Source organism: Cheilinus undulatus, linkage group 6, assembly GCF_018320785.1.
Source record: "Cheilinus undulatus linkage group 6, ASM1832078v1, whole genome shotgun sequence".
NCBI classification, from domain to species: domain Eukaryota; kingdom Metazoa; phylum Chordata; class Actinopteri; order Labriformes; family Labridae; genus Cheilinus; species Cheilinus undulatus.
Genome location: NC_054870.1, coordinates 30368639 through 30394203, shown reverse-complemented (window position 1 = coordinate 30394203; position 25565 = coordinate 30368639). Strand labels below are relative to the sequence as shown.

Genomic DNA, 25565 nt, shown 5'->3' with positions numbered 1-25565 from the left:
CATAAATCTTTAATGCTATAGACCTGACCTAAAGATCTTTGACATTTTACTGGTAAGCTTAATTTGTACTTTCGTTGGCAGAAATGGTGTGGCATCATTTCTTTTTCTATCAGCCAGCTCTATTCTGCACATGCTTTGACAATGCAATTCACATTCATCCTCGGATATTTTGGCCTCTATTCAGTACAATGGAAAGAGATGGAGTTGTGGCCCATATTAATTTATAACAAATGAAAGAATTAATTTGAATTTCTGCTTTAGATATGCACACACATATTAGAGCTTGCTGTTTTGAGGGCTACTCACAGTCTAAGTGTTGTACAGTTAATCCCTCTGCTTTCTGTCTGTTTTCTTTTCTCTCAACTTTCGACTTGTTTTTCACTTGGCAGCCCTCCGGTTAACTCAGTGTTATCAAAAGTTTTCACTGAAATTCCAACAGATTGCAAACATCTTGTTTTTTTTAATGGTGAAGCACTTTCTTTTTCTACTCGACATGTAGCTGAATTTGCCTTGATCTGCATCTCATATTGACTACTGAAATCTTCTCTTTTTTTCTTGTTCTTCTACTCAGTGTCTTTCTTTCCCACCCCATCCTTCAGGCATGCTAAATTTAAAGGCTAATTGGTCCAGAAAAACCCGTCAAAACCAAAAGAAGCCACCCCGGGCCACGCACACTTATCCTCCTATTGATCTTATAGCAAACACAAGCAACCACACACACAATTCACACACAAAGCAGAGGCAAATAAACAAGATGCAACAAGAGTTTTTAGAGCAGCATTTATAATAGATGGTGCAAACATACAAAAAGGCAGCAAAGCTTGCATTCAAGGTTTTTGTCCTTGACAGAGGTCATCTGGTTTCAATGTTCTACATCAATCACAAAGAAATAACTGTAAAGAAAGATTTTTTGCAGCATCAAACCCCCTTTTTCTTGCTTTTCTTTTTCTTCTCCTGCATTCTCAGCAATCCCTCCCCCTCCTCACTCTCTGTTCTCAATCTTTCCCTCATTTCTGATCCATTTTTTATGCATTACTCCATTACTCTCAACTCCCATTTACAGTGCATTACCTCCTTCCTCCCATCTTCCACAAACACACTTTATACTTCTCTCTCCTTCCTTTCAGTCGCTTTGCTTCCCTACCTCACTCTCGTCCAGTGCATCCTGACACTTAACCCCTCTTCTTTCCCTTCACCCCCTTTTATTATCTCTTTGTCTCTTACCTGGTCACCCCATACTAGGTCTCTTCCCCCCCTCATCTTTATATCCCATCTAGTTTGCCATTCAGCATGCAACTCGTAGTCATTCTCCTTTTTTAATTGGCTGTTCAAAGCATGCCATGCAATCTGGTACCTAATGTCGCCTATTGTCTCTGCACAAATGTACAAATGTCAGCTAATGTAATTAAAACTGCAAGCGGTCATTCTGTCCAGACATTTAATCATCTCATTTAAGCACACATGAGTGCGCAGACGACCAGCAGACTCTCTCATTTGATGATGTAATAAATCACTTTATAACAAGCTGTATCACAAAGTGAAACAGAAGAAAAGAGAGAGAGAGAGAGGGCAGGGTGGTGTGATCCTTTCTTGTATCTTAATAAAAGTCTTCAGTGAGCTCTTTGCACAAAAGAATAAAGGGATGCAGGAGTCACATCAGAGGCGGTTGTCTTTGATTGTAGGACACAGCTTGCGGGAGCCCATTTTCATCGCTGTGGATAAATATAAAACTTTGTAATAATGTTCTGCAAAATGAGTAGGGTAATTCAAAATTGCTATGGACATTGATATTTTATTAAAAACTCATGTTTTGACAAAATACTAGTGCAGCAGAAAATTCTTCTTTTAGTCTTTTACAAAGAAGAAGCTTGTCTGTTCTGAGGGTTATTGTCACTAAGATTTAAATTCTAAATTTAACAGGGGCAAAACATTAAATTCAGTCAATTTTATGCTCTGTATGAACAGCTGAATAAAGTCTTATTGCACTGACGTATTTAACAATAAATTTGACAATGAAATATAATTTCAAAAATTTGAGAGGTACATTGTGAAATATGTAATTTTACTTCTTCTCAAGTAAGTTTTAACCAGAGTTACTATACCTCTACTTGAGTAAAATACTTTGTAGTTTGTACACCTCTTTTGACTACACAGTTTAGAGTTAAGATCTCAGTGTTAAATATTTCAGAGTTTACGTTAATTCCTATTTTAAACTCCATTCTGAGAGAAATGGTACTCAGAGTTGTATTCATTTGACAGTGTTGATCCAGAATTCCCATCATGCCCTTGGGCAGAGTGTTTTTATATCTGTTAGTTGTGTTTGGATGTTGTATAGATCCCTGCAGGGGTTTTGTTCATGTTTCTGGTGGATTGTTGTTGTTTGACACATTTACACCATGAGTGAAGTTATCCACTGAGTTAGAGTTCCATCCTGTGACTTTAGGTGCTTCTTGAGGATGCATTGTGCGTATTCTTCATCAGTATGTATTGGTAAGTACTGATTTCAAAAATGTACATACAAAATTGTATAAGTACCCACAAAACAACTCAGTTACAGTAATTGATTACTTTCCACCTGAGTTTTAGTCAACAAATGGTATCCAACAGTTCAGCACTAACATTTTAGTTTTGTTTTAGTCTCCGTGGCCAAAACTAAACATACTTTTTTGTTAGTTTTTATCACCAAAGATTCGTTTGTAGCTAGTCCAAGTCTAGTTTTAATCGTGGGAAAAAAAGTAGTTGACAAGCATTTTTAATCAACCCTGTTGCACACCACATACTAGTGGAACAGTGTTTTTGACCACAAAAATGATCACGTTATCAGTGTATTGGGGGCTTCAGGCTTTTGGAAAGTTACAAAGAAATGTTTTGAGCACTCCATCTATCTTTGCAAAGCTGAACAATATCCCCCAAGTCATTTTATTCCTAGGAGTTTTACTTGCACATTTTTCATTCAAAGGGTATATCAAAAAGTCTGTGAAAGCAACCTCAGTAATGGCATATGTAAATTTCTCTAAGAGCTGCAATCAGTATATCTTGACCTTCTAACTACTTCTATTTTTATCATTCTGATTTGAATCTACCATTAAAGTCCATTAATTAAACCAAAGTGTGATACTTAATTGCCCCTTTAATGAATTAAGTAATTATCCTTAGAGAGAGAGAGAGAGAGTTATTGTCCAGTGGAGAAAGGTCAGATTAAAGAGCTCATTTTTGCAGTGACTGATTATGGAAAATCTGTATTGTGAAAAATCCTGTTAGTTTTTCTTCTTCCTTACCTACAGAGCACTTTAAATTGGGCTTTTGACTATAGGTAAAGTTGTTTCAACCTTCATTAAACCCTCTCTGTGATCAAGAATTGCATCAACATTGCATGAAACTTGTTACCAACACATGAAATGGAAGAACCAGGACTCAGAGCGATCCACCAGACAGGCCGTCCACTCTCGCAGGGTCACCTTCCTGTTTCTGTTACTGTCACACGACCTGCAAACACAGCACGAGGTAACAAATGGTGAAACATGTGCATTCACTCATACTTCCATGCACACACAACCTTGTAAATAGAGACCAGTGGTATAGATAAATACATAACATTGACAAGGAGATCTTATAAAGATATGTGGAAACAACTGCATTGTGGCTCCTCAGCAGCCATTGTCTTTCACTTCACCCTGCAGCGTTATCTCTGAAGGGTATTCCTTCAATTTGTGTTAATCCATGGGCAGCGGGAGGCACAGTGGGTAATAAACATTATCATTGCTGCGAATGGCTTGACATTGACACAGCCAGCCCTACTCCAACAAAACCTGTCACTGCAGACTGGCAGGGGAAAACGGGGGGTTGGGTGAGGAAATCGATGGTAGAAAGGCGGGGGAAATGGAAGGATGAAAGAATATGACAAGAGTGAAAATGAAAGAGAGGAAGCTGAGGATGGGTCTATTTGTGGGAAAGAAGGAAGGGAAAATGGAAAGCACAGATGGGTAGAAGAGGTGCTTCAACATGGAGGAGGAGAAAGATGATGGGGAGGTGGTGTGGTCATGAGATCGGAGGGGAGGAGGACACAGGAAATTGGGATTGGCATGCGGGGTGACTGGATGGATGGCGTGCAGAGAGAGCAGCATGGTGGGAGGTGCAACTTGGTCACAGAGCGGAGGCGAAACCAACCTCGGTGGGACATTTTTAACCCTTGGTGTTTCAGTAATTATCTAAAAAAATAACATATTGCATGAGACAGAAGGTTCACATTATGAGTCCTATGTGTGGCATAAGGTGATGATGGTGAGCAACACTGTCCTCACCCTATAAAAAAAGTGACTGACTCACCTTCTCAGTCACTTTATGGTTAACTACACAAATATCACATGAAGCAGAGAACAGATGGTTTGATGTGTTTTTGTTCAAGCTGTAGTTTTTTGTGGGGAAGCATTGACCAGTGATGTTTCAGCGGACTTCAGCTACAGGAAACTAGCCTTGGTGAAGAGCAAAAGAAGTGTGAAGTATTGCTCTAAACATAACAGTTCTTGGGAGCCATCTGCTATCGTCTGGCACATTTGAGCTTCTTTAAAGTTGACTATCGATGGCTTAACATAAAAAAAGGACTTAGATGTCTCTCAACTACTGTACATCTCCATCCTTGAGGTGCTTGTCAGACTATAATGCATGTGGAAGTGTAAATCCTGACAGAGCTACATACTATGAATTAAAGCTCCTAAAAATAGTTTTAAAGGTCACATATTTTACCCCTTTAAGACACATTTATATTGGTTTCAGAGGCCCCCAAAACATGTCTGTAACGTTTGTTGCTAAGAAAACAGTCCAGTATTGGATTTTTGCATGTCTAAAACCCCTCAGTTTCAGCCCTGCTCAGAACAAGCTGTTTCTGTGTCTGTGGCTTTAAATGTTAATGAATTGTCTGAGTCCGCCCCTGTCGCTGCCCCTCTAAGGAAATGGATAAGGCTTAAAGACACTGTACAGTGAAATCCAACGTTTTTGTCTCAACACACAAGATATGTTGTAATATGGTTGCTGTGAACATGTGAAAACACTGTGATCTACATGTGACTGAATTCTGGATTGGGACTGTTAGAGAGTTTTCACCTCTTTTCTGGCTTGGTTTAATTTAGGCAGGGCTCATGACATCATGAGCCCACAGTGGGGAATGACCCCGTCCCTCTAACACCACAATATAAAATCACAGAGCAGTTTATCTCAGTACAGTCTGTTAGCTGATGTCACTGCCTTCATTGAAAGTTAGCAGTAAGTTAAATGCTGATTTTTTGTAGATTGTGAGATAAATTTGCCAAATCGGCCACAGTGGCCTATGGATCATTTAAAGCATCATAGCAGAGATTTGAGCCAGAAAACAGACTTCGTGTCTTCTTCTGAGGTTAACAAAAGGTCAAGAGGCAGGATAATGGTGTGAGTGTTGTCCTCCATTGAGATTGTAACATTTTTAAAACCTGAGAAGATTGTATTTCTCCTGAGTGGGCATAGCTTCCTCTCATTCAACTGACATGCCCACACCATCCTTGAGCAGATTTTACAAGGTCTTTAAGAGGAGGGCAGAACTTTCTTCCAAGCAGGGAGGGCCAACTGAACCCAGGGTCGGTGCTAACTCCCCACATGACATCATAAGGGGAAAATCTGAGACCTGCACATATTTGCTTTTTCTTTCTTTCTTTCTTTCTTTTTTTTTTTTTTTTTTTTTTGGCTAATTTGCTATTTTTGCTATTTTTGCTTTTCTGACCTACTTGTCCAATCGGCCAAGAACTTCAAGATCTTTATACACAGAAATGGCTGGGCCCTTTGTAGTCTTGGTAAATGGGCCCTTGCCAGATGCTGTTTAATAATATGAATTCATGTATAATAGATCTATGATGTCAGCACTAACATCATGATTAACATTAGCCTCCTGAACCTGGATCCTACCAGCTTTGGAGGAGACAAAAATACTGTAGGGCTTAGCACAGCTATACATACTGACATTACTGTCCTAGAACATTGGGCCCACCCACATTGTTCAGTTTAAAAAGATAAAAGCTCATACAGTTTTAATAAGATGATTTAATGAGTAGTTTTTGGTTGGTTTAACAAGCAGTAATGGGTATTTATGTTTAAAATGAAAGGGAAAAAAGGTTTATTTTTAAGATTGACCCTGTCTCTGCTATCCTTCATAGGCCTCTCCAGGACTCTGGGCCTTTGGAAGCACCCCCCATTATGAGCAGCCTTGCTCCCATGCTAAAATACACACAAATGATTCAAATACATGTATCAGTGTGGTAATTTAATAGGCATGTATGTATTTGATGGTATTTTTGTGCTTTTAAAGTTATTCAGATTTCTAGGGCAGCACATCATAATATCAGTTGCTGTTTTTTTCAGATAACTGGTGCACCGGTGTAACATTAACTGGCAGGTGAAGGACTCACTGGAAGAACTGTGTGGCACAATGCTCCAGAGGCATCCTCTTGTAACCCAGCTTCCTCAGGTCTCGGCGGCTTAACTTGCCATCTCTGTTCTTGTCCAGTAAAGTAAACCTTTGCTAAAGAGAGAAGAAAGGAGATGGACGCTATGTTAATGACAGAAAACTTTATCAGTGTTTGCATGTGCTTTAAATATTTCTATGTCCCTTAACATGAAATTAGCATGTGTTGTTAGTCATGCCATATCTATAAAATGGACATGTTCATCTGAAGCAGTTTTTGGAGGCTAAATTGATAAGTCTGTCTTTTTCTTTACAATATCTAAAGCAAAAATAGTCAAAACTTTGTGCACCATATGTGTTATGCAAGCTAGAAAATCAACTGAGATGTCAACATTACACTGAATCTTTAAGTAAAACCATCAGGTATGGAGTCCTACAGGGATCAATATTAGAGCCACTCCTTCTCTGATAGTGAAGTTAGAAATTTCTCTATTATTCCAGACAAACTGATTTTACTGATGATACAACTGTAATTTTGTCTCACAAAAATTCAGATAATCTTCAGAATAAGATAAATAAGGAACTAGTAAAGGTGGCCACCCAATTTAGATGCTTCAAACCATAATGAAAAACACAGGCAAATTAACGTGTATTGTATTTTGTTCTTATCAAAACAAAAATACTGCTGAAAATGTATGTACTAAAATACATGTGGAAAAATTTGTACCCTTTTCTTAATGAGAGAAAAAATCACATTGGCTACTGAAATAACTTGAAACTGGCAAAAGCAATAATAAATAAAAAATTTAGTAAAATTCATTAATGAATATCAGACATTGCTTTTGAATTGTGGTTCAACAGAATCATTAAAAAAAACAAACTAATGAAACTGACCTGGACAGAAATGATAATACCCTTAAGTTGATATTTTGTTGCACAAGCCTTTAAGGCAATCACTGCAATCAAGTGATTTCTGTAACTCTCAATGAGACTTCTGCACCTGTCAACAGGTATTTTGGCCACTTCTCATGAGCAACCCGCTCCATCTGTCTCTGGTTTGAAGAGTGCCTTCTCCAGACAGCTGGTTTCAGCTCCTTCCACCGATGTTCGATAAGATTCAGATCAGAGCTCATAGAAGTGAAAAAGCACCATTTCAATCTCATCAGACCAAAGAACTTTCTTCCACTTGTGAGGGGTCTCCCTCACACCTTTTTGTGAACACTAGTTGAGATTAATATAAGTGTTTCCTTCAACAGTGGCTTTCTCTGTGCTGCTCTCCCAACTGAAACTGGGCAACTCCTTCAAAGTAACCACAGGTGCCTTGGTGGCCTCTCTCGCTAGTCTCCTTCTTGCACGATTACTCAGTTTTGATAACAGCCTGATCTAGATGGATTTACACATGTGCCATATTCCTTCCATTTCTTGATGATGGATTTAACTTAAATATGAGGGATGTTCAGTGCATCTGAATTATTTTTGTATCCATCCCCTGACTTATAATTTAACTTTTTCTATGAGTTGCTTTGGGTGTTCTTTTGTCTTCATGGTGTAATGGTAGCCAGGAACACTGATTAACCAGTGACTGGACCTTCCAGACACAAGTGTCTTAATACTGCAATCACTTGAGACACATTCACTGCATTCAGGTGATCCCTGTTTCACTAACTGGGGGACTACTAGCACCAACTGGCTGCATCAGTCAGTCACTTTAAAGGGGGTGAATATTTATGCAGTTACTTATTTTACCTTACATATTTTTGCTTAATTGACATTACATTGTAGAAGTTTGTTTTCAAGAGGTGTTTTTGTAGCGTATAAAGCACGTGTTCATCATAAAATCTCCTCTTCTTGGGCTGTTTATTCCATAATGATTCCTGCTCAACATGTTAGCTTTGTGATTGTGCACAAGCTAGTAGACCGCTACTGCTGACATTATTCAAAGACAAACCTTTATATAGGACAAATGGTGTTGTAGTGTAGACGTATAAAACCCCTTTGATTTGAAATACCGTCAGCTGTATTGTGTTTCATGCCATCAAAGTAACTTAAGACTTCCCTTTTAATTCATCTGAAGCCAGGAGGTCAAGGTGGCTGGTGGGAGCATATTAAGTTATCCCTCCATTCACCCTCTTATTGAATAATTCAGTGAATATTGACCAGGTCCTATTTATACATGGTGTTCTTAAGAGCCTCTGTCTCGTTTTGTGGATGACCACACCACACGCAACACAAGAACTTGCCACTTACAGTAGGTTGTTAATATTGATTTCTCTCCAGACAGTCTATACAGAGCAGTTTGTAAGCTAGCATGGTGGTGATGGTGTCTGGTGTCAAAAACAACTTTTATGTGCTAAGTGTTAGGTTGCACTGAGAGTGAAAGTGATCTCTAGCTATATTTCTTCTTCTGGCTATTTCTTTTTTTGCATTACTTTTGTTGTAGGTATTGATTTCATTTTCATCATTATAAACTGAAGTCATCCTAAATTACACGTTTCCCAAGCTTTACTCTTCTTCTCTATTTGTAAACAGTCATCTGTGTCTGTTGGTCTAGGCTCACTTGGAGTGTGAAGTGCTTTGCTACCTGTGCCAGTTGTGTCCTCTGGGCGTAGCTGAGGCAGCTCTGGGGCGGGGGAGCAGGTGCGTAAGACTCCCCCATTCGACTCAGGAGCAGAAACCAGTCCAGGAGACGATATGGGAACTGGTTGAACTCTTCCTCGCTGCATTTAGCCCTGGGGACTGATCAAGAGGGACAATAGAGCTAATTCACAGGCTGTGATGAAGAGCAGAAAAAGTGTGTAATATCCCAAGTGTGTTTACCCAGACAGGGCCCTGTGTGTGCAAGTCCAATTCTGCGTCTCTTTCTGCAGGCTTCTTTATGCAGCAAACACTCACTCCCATAGGTCTTTCCCAGAACACTGCACACTGGTGCCCTCTGCCTGATTGTCACAGCCAGTGCCCATGTGGGAACAGACATGAGAGGATAGATCATACAGAATGCAACTGCTGTACTCAGCATACTTTTATCAAAGAATCAACATTTTTTAACCAGTATCAATTCAAGAAGATGAAGGGCATTTTTGTGGTCATGCTTGAAATAGAAAATTCTCTACGCTCAGATGCTTCATTGTCAGGCCAGTTGTTTACCGGGGACACGACTGAGGACAGACACACTTTGGGACGAGAGCTCCATTTTCCGGAACAACCTGGCACCAGGATCCCATTGGACTGTGACATTTCAGCAGCTCACAAAGCTTTTCTGAAACAAAAGAGGAAAGACTTACTGCACAATATTGTGATCCTACTGTGACAGCTGTTTGACTTTGCCTGATTAGAGGCTTGCTACAATGACTTCCCTCTCAACTTTAGATGCTAATTACTTTAATACCTGTTGTTCACAGACCTGTACCAATTTGCTACTTCAAGTAAAATTTAAGAAAAGTTTGTTTTTAACCAGTTAAATGATTTAATGAATTCCAGCAATATTAATGAAATTATCAATCTGGTTTTATGGACAATCGCAGAGACAGCACTAGCACTGTGGCTGAATTCTGAATTAATTCTGCAAGGTAGAATGGGCCAAAATTCCTCCACAGTGACATGAAATATTCATCGGTAGTTATCACAGACGCTTGCGTGCACTTGCTCCCACCAAGGGTGGCACAACCACTTAATAGATTTTGGTGACAATTACCTTTTCACATAGATCCAGGTAGGTTTGGGTGACTTTTCTCCCTTTAATAAATGAAACTGATATTCAGAAATGGCATTTTGTAAATATTTAGGTTATATTTGTCTAATATTAAAATTTGTTTGGGGATCTGAAACATTTAAGTGCGCCAAATATGCATCAACAAATCTCTGATACTCTTGTTTGCTTTTGTAGGTCTTTAAGAGGCATTGTAATAAGTTATTGTCCATTTCATTGCCAGATTAAATTTCTCACAGGAGCTTTAAACGCAAAATGTCAGTTTTTTTTTTAATGTGAAAACATATTTAATTTCAAGTTTACATATGTATGATTAATACAAACACCACTACTTTTAATTGTACTTATAAATTTAGCCTCTTGACATTGAAGCTATCCCAATCTGTTTGTAATGGTGACCTGATTCTTTACCAGATATGTTATGCAAACATATTTTTCTCAATTTAGTGTGGAATTTTTTAAAGCTGCAGCACACGTGTCTTTTTTTGCTCCTTGGATTTTGGAAAGAGAGCAAATTCCTACGAATAGAACATACTTTATCTATAAAAGATCTGTAAAAATGGCATTGATCAAAAAGTGGCGTTCCTCCAATATACATTAAAGTCTTACCTGGATCAACTCTGCCAATATATGGTCTCAGGTCCTCCTCAGCCTGTCTCTGTTTGCGCTGAGCTCTCCCTCCCTGACAAACACACATGGATACATTTTTCTGAGTGTTTTTTTGGCAGGGCTGAAATGAATAAAGGATCATATGATCTCTTTTTGGTGTCATTCCAGAGTCATGCACGAAGCTCAGGTATAAACTTGTCTGTCATTCTGAACCCTTGAATCCCAATGATTCTACATGTGACAATAATCACTGTGATGCATCACAGATGAAGAACCCTATATGAGCCTCGAACCTAAACATTTAAAAATGTAAACAATTCAACATCAGTGTTTTGATAAAAAACATAAAACCAAAATGAAAATGGCATGTCTTCTATATAACATCCTTCTCTTCTACGCTCCAAATCCAAGCTTATATTTCCAGTGACTTTGTAGCACCAGATCCACATCTGCCCCCATTGACCTGCAAGATCAGATGAGAAACAGGTGCAATGCTGACCCAAAATACTGGAGCTACACTTCCATTGCTTAGGTACTAGAGTTCACACACTTAATGTAAAACAATCCTGATGACTATAACAGCAAACAGGTGAGGGAAGGCTGTGTTTGCACAAAGAATTTTCCAAAGTATGCGTGCTGTTTTTCTGCTGTTGAAATCTTGGTAACCTATCATCATTAATATAAAGGTTTCTTACTATGGTAACCTTCAGAAGCCCTATTGTGAAATGCATCACTATTATAAATGCATCATTAAAATTCATTTGTCTTTGTTTTTCTATGTTTTCAAGTGCTTTTTTGTTGTTCTGTTTAGCTGTTTTCTTATGAAATGTGCATTTTTTTTATGATGTCTTTAAAAAGACAAAAAGAATTCAGTCTTTATCATGGAAAAATCGTCTTTTTCCCTAAAATATTGATATAGATATTTGAAACAGGAAAATGGAGTAAATTTAAATGCATGACTGTCTGCATGTCCTGTTAGGGCCTCCGTAGAATGCATGCATTTCTCATATACAGTCACTGAGTTTATGCATAAGCCAGAAAAAAGGATTGGACTCACCATGGCTGTCCAAGTGTGAAGACTCAAAAGCAGAAGCACATCAAAGATGAAGCTCATATTCATGGTTGAAACATTCAGAATGCTGCTACAGCAATTATCTGCAATAAGGGAAATATTGGACTCATACACTGTAATTATTCAAGCTTTTAAAAAGCAATTTCACTTTAAACATGCCAGATAAGTTTAAGAATTTAAAAGGAAAAAAATATTGCTCTATAACTCTACGCTTGTGAAAGTATTTACTTTAAAGATTACTTTACGAACAGGATACTGAGTAGCTACTGAGGTGTGGTCCAGTAAAATATGATCTTTCATTATTGGTAAGAATACAAGAGAATAGATGTTCAACCCGGTTGTTCTGGGAGATCACACCTTTACAGCAAAACTGACAGCGTTCATTAAACTCATATGGAGTTAAATTCCACACTTTAAAAGTGAGCAGAGTGATAGTTACTGTTGAAAATCTGTGGCAAGGTGGGTCTCCTGTTAAGATAGGCAGATAGAATTTTAAAGATAGAAGGACAATGCATACTGATGAATAGCCACTATGAATCTCTAGGAATACCTAAAGTTACAGGGACTATAAGTGATATAATATAATATGATATAATATAAAATAATAAATACAATACAATAATGTTATATTATATCATTTTATCTTGTCTTATCTTATCTTATCTCTTTGTATCTTATCTTGTCTCTAACTCAGTGGATAACTTCATTCATGGTGCTACTGTGTCTCACATCAGAAACAACAATCCACCAAAAACATGAGCAAAAGAACACCAGCAGTCATCGGCTGATTTGGTTTCTGATGTGGAGTCATTCTCTCGCTTTGTGCTAGACTAGTGCACTCAAGTAAAAGTATACTTACTCTGGATAAAACTTACTTAAGTAGAAGTAAAAGTACTGATTTCAAAATGTGCTCAAAAATCTACCCCCCGAAAATGTCCACCCCTGTCACTCACACATAATCTCTCCCATGGATAATGAGAATAAAGTGTTTTTTGCTTGCTTGCTGTTAATATCTTCATCTGACAGCAGTTAAAGGCTTTTGAAATAGCTGTATAGAAACATAGAATGTTAATAATACTAATAATACTTAATAATTAATAATGATGTCCTTATTTGCCTTTATAGCTCATATGGGCGCATAGAAGCGTAGTTTAATCAGATCATGAATCAGTTTTTCTTCTAACAATTGCAGTGTAATTTAAGTCCATATTTCCAGTCACTCTGGTAATGTAGCTGGAAACAATCCACCTTACTGAGCCACAAGAAAAGAATAATTCTTCATCACAGAGGAAACAGAGGCTTGAATTACACTGAGAGGACATTCAGCGTCTAGTTGAGGAAGTCATTACAGTCTTACATTTTCTATCCCTGTGGCTGCATGGGGAAAAACACATCTTACCAGTGTCTCTGTCACTGCTTTCCTCTGTTGCTTATTCCCCTGTTGGAGGTTCTCCGTCTTCTCCTTGGTGCCAGATACCTTTGTCTCTCCCCGTCTCACCGGCGCCTTTGAGGGTTCTTACAGCCCTCTTCAGCAGTCTTTACTTTGCCGTTTTATTTGATCCATCTATTTTTACATTCTTTCCTTATCTAACCCCTCCTCTCTGCTTTCCCCCTCTCTAACTTTTTTCCCCTTCACATTAGCTCCCTATTGAATGAACAGGTATCTGAACTTCAAGACATTGTGCTCTTAAATGTTGCTGAGATGATGAATATGAGGAAAAGTACAGGAGTGATTCTAAGAGGGAGATATTTAAGGAGGGAGGGCGGGATAGAGAGGATGAGTTTTTGGGGATGTGGATGGTTTTCATTGAAGTTGGCACTTGTCCACAGAAGGATTTACAGCCCAGAGAGAACATATGGCCAAACTTCTGCTCGCTCTAACACTCATCTGTGTCTCTCTCTCTCTCTTTTTACATCCAATCACTGTTTGCATTTCACACACATGTAAACACAAACACAGCTGCAAAAATGAAATTCAATGGATGTGTGTAAAAAAAATTATGCCTACCAACATGTGACGCTTTAAATGCAAAAACAAGGAATATGCTGCCATCTAGTGGCAAGAATGGTCAATAGCAGGTTCTGACATCTGACAAGTGGAAAAGACAGAAAGAATTCCAATTTCACGAATTTATAAGTCAGTCTGTAACTGTTGCTGTTGCTGCTGTGATGGCCACAGTGTTGGAACACTTAGTTTTAAATTTGGCTTTTTGACTCATCCCCTTCTTAAAATATTTACTGCATTTTCAACATTTACCATGAGTAAGCTCCTCTGGTGGCAGGGATGAAACATTAAATTTTCAGTTAAGGGGAGAGAAAAAACAAAACAAAACTCATGAATAAGTAAATGATGAAAATAAACGAACAGTGTGTTGTTAAATCTGATCTCTGGTTTTTGTTATTTAAGGTAACAGGTAAGGATGCATTGCAGGCTGTGCAGAGCAAGTATCCACTGCAGCGCATGGAGTCCCAATAAACGGCACACAGAAACTGGTTGTGCTTTAACACGTGTGGGGCAACATACAATCAAAAAATCAGAAACTTGCCTTAATAACTGACCCAAAATCTACCTGTAAGAAACCAAAAATAGAGTTTCAGTTGGGTCTTTTGCAGCTGTTTTCATGTGGGTTGTCAGAACCGTTTAAGTAGGTTAAAATGTAATCTTTCATGTGGTTATCAAGACTTTGAAACAGGAATCTACCCCAAAGAACAACAGGAACTAAATTATTCATGTATCTGAAGTAAAGTGAAGTAAAAAATAGCATGATATCCAAGCCACTTGCCACTGGAAGACAATATACAGAAAGTAATCATGTAATATAAAATCTCCTATAGAAAAATCTGTGGCCTATAATCAGTAAGCGCACTGTGTAGGCAAGGTGTGTTTATTTAAACAGCACCATTCACAAGTAAAGCAAGTCAAAGTGCTTTCTAGAGTTGAAAATATGGCATTTACAGATTTTCAGTTGGGATGTAGGAAAAACAGTACCGCTGCCACCATGAGGGTTATAAACGACATTCTTGAAGCTTTAGTCAGTAAGTTGTTGCTTCTTTTACAGATTTCTCCAAGGCCTTTGATACCATGGATCCCAGTATCCCACTGGATAGTCTAAAAACTACTGGATTTTCAGAGCATACTGATAGATGATTTGCTATCTTACTGGCAGAACCCAGCCTTGTGAATTAGAAGGTGCAACATCAGAGGTTTTACAGAATAAGACAAAATATGGGTTTTGACTTCCTGATGAAAGCTTGATGCCAAAACACGTTGAAGTGTGTTTTTAAGGTCTACACATGACCATGCCGTGAAAATAAAGGCTTTTTAATGCTTAAAGAGAGTGCCTTGGAGTTTTCTTCCTGTTCATTATCAACTTTATCAATCACTTTTCCAAAGAGCACCTCAAACAAACTTTTTATTGAGTCCTAGAAGCACTCCTTCCTGTGTTTTTTGAATATGACAGAGTATATCCAATTTTTCTTTTCATTTTTATGCTGACAATACGGTCATTTACTGCCATGCACCTATGCCAGCACAAACTTTTGACATGGCAGCTTGTCATGTCAGCTGCAACTTGTTCTAAATGCAAACAAAACTAAACTCATGTTTTTTTTTGCTTCATCAAGAATAGCTAAAATGGAATTGTCTGAGAAAGATGGTCATGAATTTGACTTGGTATATTTTAAATATCTGGGGCTTTTACTTGACAAAAACGTGTCTTTTAAAGAGCATATTCAGTGTGTGAATAAAAACTGAAGGTTTTACTGGGGTTATACTACAGAAACAAGTCTTGTTTCTCCTTTTCTGGGAAAATAGGCTAGTTGAGTGTTGAGTCTACCTTTAAACCTGTTTCTGAGCATGGTGATGTATTGTACATGATTGCCTCTGCCAAGAGTCTATATTTGATGGACAGTGTGCATCATGGATTGTTGTACTTTATATTCTTAAGTTAAGTGGACTGCTTTAAGTATGCATTGTCATCTTGGACATTGGTATGTTTTCATTTATAAAGACATCCTGGGCAAATTTCTGAACTCTTTCCTCTCTTTAAATTTTGAGGGATGGATTGCACAACATGCGTTCATTTGACTTTGTGCAATTTGTTGTTCCCAAAGTCCAAACTGAGTTGGAGAAGAAACAGGAACAACATGTTGACAACATGTTTACTCTGAATGCTTTTAAAATCTTTAGGGAAAACTACTGAATCCAAATGTTCTGTATGCCACTGTTTCTGCTGATGTTTTATTGGCATTGCTTTTATAGTTTATTGTGAACCATTGAAGTTTGAGTGTGTTCAATTTTTAAAACTAAATTATGTGTTGTTGCCATTTTTGGGCAGGTTTTTCTCAAAAAGGAATCTCGTTGGGAATAACCTGGGTGAATACAGGTTAAATAAATAACAAAAATAGCAAACTGAACATTGAAATAAAAATATAGAATCAAAGATCAACAGAAAAATGATGCCAGGCAAAGCAGATAAGTAAAAAAGTACAAGAAAAGTAAATTAATTTTCTAATAAACAAAAGGTGGATTCAAAAGGAAAAGATCTGACATAATATGCTTCAATCATTATTGGTGCTAAAATAAAAAGAATTAAATAAAACGGTAAGTTGGAGTTCTTGAGCTTGATGTTCACTTTTGATTACATATCAGGTGGAAATATTGCCTTTTATTCCAAGTAGGCCTATCAAAAAAGATTTTGTTGCTATCTAAAAGCGTTTCTCCCTTAGCTTGACTCCTAAAGAAGTAGATTACAGCCCCTTGTTGAATTTATTTAAATCCCCTGGTATAATTTACACCAACAGTTAATTTTTCAAGCTAATTTATTTCATTTTATGCGCTTAAGCTTGTAACGGAGTATATCGTAGTATCTATAGCCTATTTTTAAATAAGCAGATCTACTTCTAACTCTGCTTTCTCCTAACACATTATAATAGTGATGCGCCAGAACTGCTGCTACAAATAAAAAGGCTACTGTTTCCTCATACGGAGCAAAACGAACTTCAAATGACGTTTTATGATGAGCACGGTCGCGTGCAGAGAACTACAACCCAGCACGCTCATCACAGTCTGACGTCACATCAACGGCTAGCGGGGAGGATGTAGTTTTAAGCTAGTTTGCTTTCGGAGTTACTGCAAGTAAAACTTGGGTATATATATTTTTTAACTAACCTTAATTTCGATAGACTTGAATGTAAACTGGTCAAAAAGTACAAAATGGAAGTATTTCGATATTAGCACGCAGTGCCCCCCTTTGAGACCCAGGTGACATGTAGGCTGCTCGCTCCGCCCAGCTGGAAGCGAGAGGACGATGTCGGAATGATAAACTGTCCTGGGAAGTCAGTCTGAAACGCTGGGGATGGCCTGTTTAGGATCGTTTATCCATAATACTAAGTACAAGTTCGGTTTTTAAACCATTGACACGTCTGTTTACGTTGACCCGCCGCTTTATGGGCCGTCTTTTTTCGGTAGAAAACGCTCGGGTTCATCAGTTGGTCGTTGTTGACACCATGACTGAGTATTAAAATAACGGTTCTGTGAGTCGGTAGCCTCAGGATATTTAGGTATTTTTTCACGCGGAAGTGAAAGTACTTCAAATATGTGAAGAAACTCTGACCGTTTTGCGTATATTTCCTCGCCTTAACTGTACAGGACGTAGTTCGTATAACACCAAGCGTAGAGCTTTGTATGGGATTTTTGTATCGACTTTCTGTCACTACATGAATGAATCTTCACGTTCAGAGCTGTTTGGGAGTGTTTTTGAAGGAAAGTGAAAGAGTACATCTACCGAGCTCCTCACTTTACAACATGTTGTCATTCACTAGACAACAACCAAGTGGACTGTCTGCTGACCCATCCGTGAGAGCTGTAAAAATGCTTTAACTGCGTAATCCAGGTAAGGATAGCTGTATTCTATCAGGCTACAGGAACCTTTATAGTGTTGAAATTACGAGGAAAGTTATGCAGAATTCCCTATGTTGAAATATGTATTTGTTTTGCCCTGACTGTACATATTGAACAGAACAGCTCCATATCCTTTGAATTGAACCGATTCAGGAAAAATAATCCCAAGGAGGCTTGATGATGATGTGCTGGTTTAGCCTCTCAGTGATTACCAGTGAGGCAGAAGAGGCCATGTTTTCTAACGTCACAACATCACCCCCCACAGTCATAAGATGCGCTGGAAAAGTCAATGGACCATGAATGAGGATGGCCAGGCCTTTATGTAATAACTACTGCATGTTAAAAGTAACTTATTATATAACAAATGTCTGCTTATTAGAAAATGTGAACTATGATCTTATGTAGATACATAATTTCAAGTTTTAATGCTTGATAAATGTCATCTTGTGACTGAAGGTAATACAGCACATGAGCAAAACTACATCTAGATTGAGATACACTAAGGAAACGTGTCTTTCTCATGCACATGGGAAAAGAAAATGGTATCTATAGATGACTCACATGCCTCCTGCTCCTCTGAGACAGACAGGAGTTCAAATTTAACCAGGGTTTTTATACAGAACAGCACTGTCTCATGTGTTCATATTTTTATACCAGGACTGGAGTTGCTGTCTGTCAAGTCTCATAACTATGTTTGCACTATTTTAGGCCATGATCTATTACAGCCCAGATGGTGAAAAATGCCATGACATCAACAGGCTAGTACACATTATGATTAGGCATGACTGAGTGCCCTCAGTGTAAGTGAGATGGACACTTCTCTGCTGGTACACTGTTTGGGTGGGGTTGCATTTAGACACACATGCATGCAAATCAATGTGTGTGTTCCACAGGCACCTGTTGGCATAGGTCCTGAAGTGCCACCTTGGCTTAGGGTGTGTTTACAGTTTGATTCCTCACAACAACAGCTGAATGTCTCAACTGTGTGCCTGTCTGCATAAGACCCCCCCAAACTGTGGTCCAATATAGGAGGGTTTTTCCAGACTGTGTCTGCTGTTTGTCTTAATAAGCATCTTAAGCATCAGCATGTGCATTTTATCTAGCCATGTGTGCAGATCCACATTATGCTGCCCTTGCACTGGTGCCATTCCCAGACACTAAAAGGCTCCTTTAGTGGGACCTTGAGGCCAGCAGATAAGATACATGCATTCTTGTATGATGCTTAAAAGTACCATTACATCATAGAAAAGTCAGTTCTGTGGCAATGACTTTAACCCTTCCTATTCAATTTAATGGAAAAGGGACATTTAATCTCCCTCTCAGCGTTTACAATATTTTCCTATATTCCACCCTATTATTCTGCTCCAAATCAATGAGGGATCAAATGTCTTTAGTCATTCTTGGTCATGCATTGTGGTTGCTTTCATGTGCGTGTTGTGGTGTTATTCTGGAGCCTCGATTCGGCTTTGACTTTTCTCTGATCCTCCTTGCCCTTTTGTCTCCCTGTATGTGGTCTATCATTAGAGCTATACTTAGCCACGCTTATCAGTTCTGTCACTGCCTCGGTAAGACCGCAGATGTTTAAGCACTTGGAATAGCATAACAGAGTGTATACAGTATCACAGGTGCACTTACACAGGTTTAGAAACTGATCTGTGCTTGGGGACCTTTGAAAATCATGAAATAGTCTCAGAAAAAAGCCTGAATATGTAATGTGTAGGGTGAAGTATTGTAATTCAAGAGCTTATAGATTTTTCTCTTGATTGAATATTTCTTTAAGAACTGTACATTTAAAGCTGCTCCTTTTCTTCTGTGATCTAAGGAACAATTTTCACTTTTCTGTTATTTCATCTTTTAGCTTTTTGTGCAAGTTAAACTGCTTCTTATGCACTTTCCTTTACGAAAACATCTTATAGAATGCTCTGAGAGTTTTGTCAATGTTTATGCCCCTTTGTCCTTGAAGTAGTTGTGTTTACACAGGTGCCATGAGCAAAATGCAGGGTGGTAGCAGCACACATGCGTCATTATTGGCCAGACGCTGGCATTTATTGTCAAGGTACAATGAGAGCAGCTGCTCAAAGGTCTGCAACCTTTGACTCAGCATAAAAAAATGTTCTGCTTTATAGGACATTTTAACTTGTCATAGCAGAGAAGCCCAGATGTTTAAAGTAACAGAAACCTTGCACAAGCTTCTCAGTAAGAAAAGGCAGTGAGCCAGAATGCCCTGTATCATGAACTTGAAACTGAAACAGCTTGTTGTTGTAAAAGTTGAATCCCCATGTATGTGGATTTTAGTGGCCTGGGTCCCATGAAAATCAAATATGTTCCCATGAACTATTTGTTCCTTGATGAATTGACAACTATCAAAATTCTAAATTAAAAACAGTATGATTCTTGTATTGAAGCATATCAGTGGAAAAATAAATGGGCTGCGTTTGAAATTAAATCTAGAAAAATGTGAAAGCTAATGTGGAGGATTCGGAGATCCTCTCTTGGAAATGTTTTGCATGCAACACTGTGTTTTAGCATATTTTATACTCCAATATCAAGAAATGTCAGTGATTTTAACATGTAAAAGTAAACTTTATTTCATTGAATCAAGTGCCAGAAAAGTAAAATTTCACATGCTTTCAAGAAATAAAGTCCAACTGTTGACATAGATGTGTAAAGATGCCTATGAGAGCTGTTTTACAGTACAAAATACAAAATAAAAGGACCTCAAATGATTTAATTTTGTGAGAAATCTGACCATGGTTAACATCTTGTCTGTGTAAGACAAGAGAAGAAGAATCAAGCAAGCAGCGTACGACATGTTTTTATGCCACAAATGTATTTTCTAGCATCATTTTTCTGTTGAAAGTACCCTCTGACGTTTGGGCTGAGCACAGTTTAAAGTGAAAGTAGAAATGTGGCATAGTGGTCGTCTGTTTTCTGCATTTCCCTCCATGCCTGCTGTTCATATATACAAACCATTTGATATATCTTAGCCTGATTTTTTTCTGGTTTCTCTGCGTCTATCTTCAGATGATATTTCATTAAGCTTTCACTAGGGTTGCAGAGGTCGCTCTCCTTTAAAACCTTTAGGTCTTATTCAGTAATCCTTACAGGCTTTGAGTCATGGGATATTATAGAGTCTCTAAGTTCTTCTAAGGGGCAGACATGGGATATGAATGTCGGGGGAGACTGTGGGCTATATTTTTAAGGGCCAAAGTTAACTGTTAACATATGAACAGTGCTTAGTCATTGTCGTTCACCATATGTGCCCTGCAGGAGTTTACATGCATCAGTTAAAAAAGCAGATTTCCTGTGACTTTATGGTTATTTTATGTGCACCTCATGCTTCTACAGTTTTGTTAATCATCATCATTGGTCATCTATATCAGCAGTACATTTTTCAAAGTATATTTTAAAGTATAACCTGCATGCTACAAAGCCTAAGTGAAACCTGACTCAATTCTCATGTCTCATTCAAATGCTAATGTCAGTCTATGTCTGCATGGACATAAACTAAACTTGATAGTCAAATACTGTATTTGCATGGTAGCCTCAACTGCAATATCAAAACCCTTGTATCATCTCTGTGTTGTGGGGCCTTTCTGTGTACACAGCCACCCAGTATGGAGGCAGTTTATCCTGTAGGACTGTTGAAGTGGGTAGAAAGGTTACTCTACATTATCAGACTCCTTTGGATTGGTTCCCATGACTTTAATCTGTTGACTGAAAAGCTCTAAACCCTGTGAAAAAGTGGACTCAAAGACATGGCACTTGATGGATGTTAACCACCAACTGTGGCCTTATTTGAAGTCAGGAAGCTTTGTTCTGCCTGTTGAGACTGTTTGCTGGTTACTGTACAACAATGTCCTGCCTAAGGATATAGTAGGGATCCTGGGGAGTGTTTTGTTTTTTTTTTTTTGTAAGAGAGGCAGCCGGATAGAGTGAGTGGAAAGGAAAGAGGCACAGGAAAAAAGGGAAGTTTGGCAGAGAGGAAGATGACCTAATGGGAATGTATTGTCCATTCACAGTTGATACAATCAGACCAGAAACATGATCTATTAAAAGCTCACTAGACTGTATCAAGGTTATTCTCATGACAGGCCTGTGTTGTGAATTGTCATGTTGTATGCAGAAATGATCTGATATATCTGAACAAGTTTTCTCTGCACAGAGGCACAAAAGCTTGATAAGCTGGAAATGGTTCAAGTCAGTTGATGCAGTAGAAAGAAAACATTATTATTCCCGTATCATTGAAAAGCTTGGGTGAAACAAGCTTAACTCTGCATGTGACCCTGACTCTGAGTTACTGTGTTAATGTCTATCAGTGTATGTGTGGTTATTTGTGTCATATGACTGTAATATGGCTGAAGAATTTTTCTTTCACTTAAGGATTTTAGTCCCAGTGTGTCATTCATATGCCTGTACTTTTAATGATAAAAATCACACCATTTCAGTTTGATGTGAATTGACTGCAATCTCTATCTCAATAACTGATCATAAAATGTGCTTTCCCGACACTGTCACTCCCTTCCTGCATGCTACTGACATACAACACTAATGTATCATATATTTCAGTACATGAATTTTAAGCAAAGTTTATTTGATATTTTGCTTTAAATTCTCTTTAATATTTATATAAGACCAAACAGATTTAATCTGTGTGAAAGGGCAACATATTTCTCAGAAAAACTGACAGCCAGTTTGAATTTCTTGGCAGCTCTCAGACACTTTTAACCTACTTTTGTTGTTTTCCTGACCCACAAACCAATAAATCTTTACATGAGATCTCATAAATCTAGATCATGAGCTTACACAAATCATTTAATACTATCCGGTACGGCTTGAAACAGCTAAAAGCAGGAGGAAAGAATTATTGGTGACAGAAAGTCAAAAACGGAACGAAAAAGCCTTGTAGACTCACACAAAGCCTATTTACGCTTATAGTTGTTAAGTAGGTTTACAGAAGTTGACAAAAATAATACATCACTGTGCAGCAAACATTTGGATTACCTCATTTACTGTTGCCAGACCAAGTCAAGATTTGTTTCCCATTGTCTCACTTGGAAAAACAATCTTTCCGAAACTTTAACTCAATCAGTTAATTTCATCCTCGTTTTTGTCAGGCAGTGCAGAGGAGTTTGCAAAACAATTGTCACACGCCATATGTTTTATTCTGTTAGTTCCTTTTGAGGGACACATCAGGATGCATTCATTCCTGTGCTTCTAAATACATTCTGCTATGCATTTAGGATTACTTTGGCATGCTGTTTAATTGATGATCTACTTGCTGTTTGCATTAATGCTGCTCTGTCCAGTAAGGGTGTAAAATCACCTGTTTCATCTTTATATGATGTCCTTATTTTGGACAACGATACCATATGTTCCGATATGGCAAAATCTACCACAATATGAGTTTATTACCATTTGATAGTCTACGGTGGATATCAAATGATTTTATGCACAGATTTCACACAGGTAAAGGAAAAGAGAGTTTTGGCACTTTGATTACCAAAAGGTTTCTGTATTTAATCAAAGAAACAGCCTCTAAGTAAAAGAAAAGATCAAAGACCTTGTATTACTGATCAGGACCATTTTTTAAATGCTGTAGATGCTCTTAATAACTTCAAAGTGGGGGCCCCTGATTGCCTTTAAATTATGACCACAACTTTGGACATGATCAAGTCTTTAAGCCTCTGTTTTCCTATTTTAGATTCTTTCCTTTAACTCATTTACACATGTGGACTTGAATAGTCATTTCTGCTCTATTATAGAACTTCATACTTTCTATTCTATGACATATACAATTGCAAGAAAAAGTATGTGAACCCTTTGGGATTGCTTGGAATTCTGCATAAATTGGTCATAAAATGTGTTCTGATCTTCATCTAAGTCACAACAATAGACAAACACAGTGTGCTTAAACTAATACCATACAAAAATGTTATGTTTTCATGTTTTTATTGAACAAAACATGTAAACATTCACAGTGCAGGGTGGAAAAAGTATGTAAACCCCTAGGCTAATGACTTCTCCAAGAGCTAATTGGAGCCAGGAGTCAGCCAACCTGGGGTCCAATCAATGTGATGAGATTGAATGAGTTGGTTAAAGCTGCCCTGCCCTATAAAAAAACATACCAGTTTTGAATTTGCTGTTCTCAAGAAGCATTGCCTGATGTGAACCATGCCTGGCACAAAAGAGCTCTCAGAAGACCTACAATCAAGAATTGTTGACTTGCATGAAGCTGGAAAGGGTTACAAAAGTATCTCTAAAAGTCTTGATGTTCTTGTGTCCCTGTTAAAACAAACAAATGAAGAAAGTTCAGCACTGTTGCTGCTCTCCCTAGGCGTGGTCGTCCTGGAAAGATGACTGCAAGAGCACAGCGCAGAATGCTCAATGAGGTGAAGAAGAATCCTAGAGTGTCAGCTGAAGACTTACAGAAATCTCTGGCACATGCTAACATTTGTGTTGACAAATCTACAATAAGTAAAACATTAAACAAGAATGGAGTTCATGGGAGGACACCACGGAGGAAGCCACTGCTGTCTGAAAAAACATTGCTGCACGTTTGAAGTTTGCAAAAGAGCACCTGGATGTTCCACAGCGCTACTGACAAAATATTCTGTTGACAGATGGAACCACAATTGAGTTGTTTGGAAGGAACACACAACGCTATGTGTGGAGAGAAAAAGGAACAGCACACTAACATCAAAACCTCATCCCAACTGCGAAATATGGTGGAGGGGCCATCATGGTTTGGGGCTGCTTTGCTGCCTCAGGGCCTGGACGGATTGCTGTCATTGACAGAAAAATGAATTCCCAAGTTTATCAAGACATTTTGCAGGAAAACTTAAGACCATCTGTCTGCCAACTGAAGCTCAACAGAGGATGGGTGATGCAACAGGACAACAACACAAAGCATAGAAGTAAATCAACAACAGAATGGCTTCAACAGAAGAAAATACGCCTTCTGGAGTGGCCCAGTCAGAGCCCTGACCTCAACCCAATTGAGATGCTGTGGCATGACCTCAGGAGAGTGATTCACACCAGACATCCCAAGAATTTTGCTGAACTGAGACAGTTTTGTAAAGAGGAATGGTCCAAAATTCCTCCTGACCGTTGTGCAGGTCTGATCTGCAACTACAGGAAATGTTTGGTTGAGGTTATTGCTGCCAAAGGAGGGTCAATCAGTCATTAGCCTAGGGGTTCACATACCTTTTCCACCCTGCACTGTGAATGTTTACATGTTTTGTTCAATAAAAACATGAAAACATATCATTTTTTGTGTGGTATTAGTTTAAGCTGACTGTGTTTGTCTATTGTTGTGACTTAAATGAAGATCAGAACACATTTTATGACCAATTTATGCAGAAATAAAAAAAATCCCAAAGGGTTCACATACTTTTTCTTGTAACTGTAGTCCCTTTCTAATGTATTATAGGATTTTAATGACATTAAATCGATGGCATTGGTGATGTTACAGTGATAAACTTACATTGTTTTTGATTTATTGCAATCTTGTCTTGATACTTTGCAGATTTAGGACAAAGTTTTGTGATGAACAAACTCATAACAACAGAGAAAGCGGAGGGTATAGAGAGAGCAGCTGTCCTGCTTGGCACACGTCCAGTTTGGACAGCTAAAATTTTCATTTAAATTCAACGTGAGGTGTCTGACGTTCATCAGTGTATCAATGGTAGGCACAAGGCAGCAGACTTTTCCCTGTCTGTTTATCTGTCGAGCCTGTATCAGACACCACTCACGCTGTTTCAGCCATGGGTAGATAACGGGATGAGAGTGGTTTTTATTGGTAAACAATGCCATAAAGCGGTGGTTTACTGATGGAAAATTCAGACGT

General features: G+C 38.3%; 2 protein-coding genes across 3 annotated transcripts in view; one reads left to right on the top strand and one right to left on the bottom strand.

The window, feature by feature from the left end:
• Positions 1–802: 802 nt before the first annotated feature.
• Positions 803–13475, bottom strand: LOC121511432 (SPARC). Its single transcript, XM_041790116.1, has 9 exons — positions 13214–13475; positions 11800–11897; positions 10743–10815; positions 9572–9683; positions 9245–9363; positions 9009–9163; positions 6432–6544; positions 3392–3486; positions 803–1712 (listed from the first exon to the last, which is right to left on the bottom strand). The coding sequence occupies exons 2-9, from the start codon at positions 11860–11862 to the stop codon at positions 1657–1659; spliced, it is 786 nt and encodes a 261-aa protein (XP_041646050.1). The 5' UTR covers positions 11863–11897; positions 13214–13475; the 3' UTR covers positions 803–1656.
• A 3643-nt stretch (positions 13476–17118) lies between these two features.
• The window catches only part of ccser2a (coiled-coil serine-rich protein 2a), an 83370-nt gene continuing 74923 nt past the window's right edge, over positions 17119–25565 (top strand). For both annotated transcript variants that reach the window (XM_041789104.1, XM_041789106.1), the window contains exon 1: positions 17119–17708. The gene's annotated coding sequence lies outside the window, so the exon portion shown is untranslated. The remainder of the gene's footprint in view (positions 17709–25565) is intronic.

Coding starts and splice junctions, on each gene's coding strand:
- LOC121511432 (XM_041790116.1), bottom strand. CDS start 11,862: ATGAATATGAGCTTCATCTTTGATGTGCTTCTGCTTTTGAGTCTTCAC. Junction 3,487..6,431: donor TGTGCCACACAGTTCTTCCA/GTGAGTCCTTCA, acceptor CTGTGTTTGCAG/GTCGTGTGACAGTAACAGAA. Junction 1,713..3,391: donor CTGGTTCTTCCATTTCATGT/GTTGGTAACAAG, acceptor ATTTATCCACAG/CGATGAAAATGGGCTCCCGC.